Source organism: Amborella trichopoda, chromosome 11 (genome assembly GCF_054954075.1).
Source record: "Amborella trichopoda isolate Santa Cruz 75 chromosome 11, AtrichopodaSantaCruz75HAP2 v2.0, whole genome shotgun sequence".
Classification (NCBI taxonomy): domain Eukaryota; kingdom Viridiplantae; phylum Streptophyta; class Magnoliopsida; order Amborellales; family Amborellaceae; genus Amborella; species Amborella trichopoda.
In genome coordinates, this window is record NC_142346.1 from 41,551,883 (window position 1) to 41,554,897 (window position 3,015).

Genomic DNA, 3,015 nt, shown 5'->3' on the forward strand with positions numbered 1-3,015 from the left:
GAAGGACCACAAAAAGTAGTGAATACTGTTCAATGTGACACAAATAAACAAGGAAAATATCAATGGTCCACTCAAATTTATGCTTTTAAATATGTTTTTATTATCGTGCATATCTTTATCATTGCCTTCTTTATGGATGTGTGGTAATATAAGTAACTAAGGAAAATATCAATGGTCCATAAACTTTATACTTAAAGGGTGCGGTTTCTATAAGGTTGCGACTTTAATCAATCCAATTAAAGCGTATTTCCAAATTCTATCATAACAGGTAATTTTAGTGTAAAATATTTTTAGAATTATCTCAAAATTTATTTTCATATCTAATTATGAAATCTTAAATTTCAAGAATGGCTAAAATCAAATAGATGTATGAACATATAAAAATATTGAAAATAGATGGTCCAAATAATGTGTTGGAAGATTGACGGTTTCAATTAATTAATTAATTTTTTTACTTTCATATTCATACATTTTAAGTATATATCCTTTTCATTGTCGTTATTTTTGGAGGTGTGGTCATCTAAGTCATTTTCGATGGATGCATTGGTGAACCCGCAGTTGGCCTAAGGGACACCGAATGACCACAAAACCGGTGAGAATCAGGCCAATTGCTTGAAGTCCTCTGATCTTTATCAACAATTCTAATGTCATCGTAAAGGAAACTTCGTTGCACCTTCACGCCTATAATATCTATCACATACTTTTCTTTTACGAGTTTCTCTCTATAGAAACCATATATATGGGTCAGTCATCCCGAAAGAAAGATTTGGCAGCACTCTGCAATCATAAATGGTTAAGGGTTTATTGCTAAAGTTCTTCAAGATGTGTGTTCTTGAATTTCATGAGCTCCAAAAGATTTTTGAGATGTGTGAACAAGACATGGCTGGGGAAGTAAGCGTGGAAGCGATTTCCAGGGTGTTGAGCAGGGGTGGCATTGACATCAGGGTAGATGAACTGAAGGCCATTGTCGAATCCGAGAGATTGGACTTTGAGGGATTCGTCGAATTCTGTCGATCGATAACGAACACTGAGCGATTCAGACATCAAAGTGTTGCAGCCGACGATGAGGACGGTGATTTGAAGGAGGCATTCAATGTCTTCGACATGGATCGAGACGGTTTCATATCGAGCGAGGAGGTGGAGACAGTGCTCTCGAGACTTGGGTTGTGGGAGGGGAGGGAGGGGGATTTCAAGAGGATGATACAGAAGTTTGATGAGAATTCAGATGGTCGTTTGGATTTTCAGGAGTTCAAGAACATGATGTTGAGGAGTAATGTTTCGATAAGTTGATTGGAGAGAAAAGTTTGTGTTAGAGTTGATAGAATTTGGGTCCAAGGCTTAGAGGTTCATTCACTGTGTATTCAATTTGTAACCCACCTTACCCTCTAAATAAATTGTTATGGCATTCTTTACTCTCTCTCTCTCTTCCCCAACAAAAAAAAAAAAAAAAGAAAAAAAAAAGAAAAAAGAAAAAAAATAAAACAATGTCTTAGTTAGAAATATTTTTTTAGATGATTTTCAAAGTTTTTAAGATGATTTATAATTTTTTTGTTTTTTTAATTTTTTGAAATATTTGAGGTATAAAACAAGTTTTTCAATAATCTACTTCCGTTGTTATTCTTCATCTTCTTTAGCCTCATAAAAAATTGGAAAACAATAATGTATCGGTGAAAAAAAATTTTAAAAGATTTTGATATCATTTAAGATGATTTATGAATTTTTATATATTTGTAAAGTTTTTTGAAATATTCAAGGTATAAAATAAGTTTTTCAATAATCTACTTCCATTGATATTCTGCATCTTCTTTAGCCTTATATGGAAAACAACAATGTATCGGTTACAATTTTTTTTTTAGGATGATTTGTGAATTTTTATATTTTTTAATTTTTTTGAAATATTCAAGGTGTAAAATGAGTTTTTCTACAATCTACTTCCATTGATTTGTTTTATCTTATTTAGCCTACTAATGCTTTCGATTAATTATTTTAATATTTTTTATTTGAAATTTTTTACTAAATTTTTATATTTTTTACTAAATTTTTATATTTTATGATGGTTGTATGTAACTCGGCCGAGTTAGCATATTTTTTATTTTAAATTTTTTACGAAATTTTTATATTTTATGATGGTTGCATATAACTCGGCCGAGTAAATGGGAGAATACCTTGAGGCGATCTTGGAAACATTGGTATTTTTTTGACCTATTCTCTTTTTGAATTTTTAAGAATCCCTTGACCTTATTAACCACCATTTGCAATATGACTATTAGTATTAAATTCTAATATGACTAACTCCCTCAGTAAGTTTGTAAAAGGATGTAGGTAGGCAGCTTCACCTTGTTTGAAATTGAAGAGAAGGTGGGTTTTGGCTAACTATAAACTTGAGCATATTTGGAAGTTAGTCAGCCAATAAAGGAATAGTAAGAAGTTGAAAAGATGGTGGGTTTTGGCTAGCTATAAAATTGGAAGTTAGTCAGCCAATAAAGGAATAGTAAAACAAAAAATTCAGTAAAGTAGGGAAAGATTTATTATTATTATTATTATTATTTTGGGTAATTCCATGGGGATGATGAGTGATGAAGGTTTTTTAATTTTTAATTTTCTAATTTTAATATTGATATATTTTTATATTTAGGTTGGGTTCTTATTTTGTTTAGGGTTATTTTTGTATTTTTTTTGTTATAGAGATTTAGGGTTATTTTTGTATTTTTTTTGTTGTAGAGATTTTAGAGGTATGAAAGACATTTAGTTTACAATTTCATTTAGAATTTCACGTTGCTTATTTTGTTTTTTGTTTTGTTTATGGGGAGCAGATCAATTTGCTAAAGATATGGGAGGAGGTGGTGGAGAAGCTAAGATATTATTTGGTAGAGATTTGGGGAGATTTATTTTAGAAGAAAGGGAGAATTAAAGATTGACGTGAAAAGAGAGAAAATAGGGAGAAAACCACAAGAGAGAGATACATTTGTTTTATTTTGTATTTTTCGTTATTACATTTGAGGTGGAGAAGCTAAG

General features: G+C 30.9%; 1 protein-coding gene across 1 annotated transcript; it reads left to right on the plus strand.

Annotated features, from left to right (window-relative positions):
* Nucleotides 1–789: 789 nt before the first annotated feature.
* LOC18423709 (calmodulin-like protein 3) lies at nucleotides 790–1,290 on the plus strand. Its single transcript, XM_006828305.2, has one exon. The coding sequence runs from the start codon at nucleotides 790–792 to the stop codon at nucleotides 1,288–1,290; it is 501 nt and encodes a 166-aa protein (XP_006828368.2).
* The last annotated feature ends 1,725 nt before the right edge of the window (nucleotides 1,291–3,015 follow it).

What these genes read in the sequence shown, in the direction of transcription:
- LOC18423709 (XM_006828305.2), top strand. Translation starts at nt 790, where the DNA reads ATGGTTAAGGGTTTATTGCTAAAGTTCTTCAAGATGTGTGTTCTTGAA.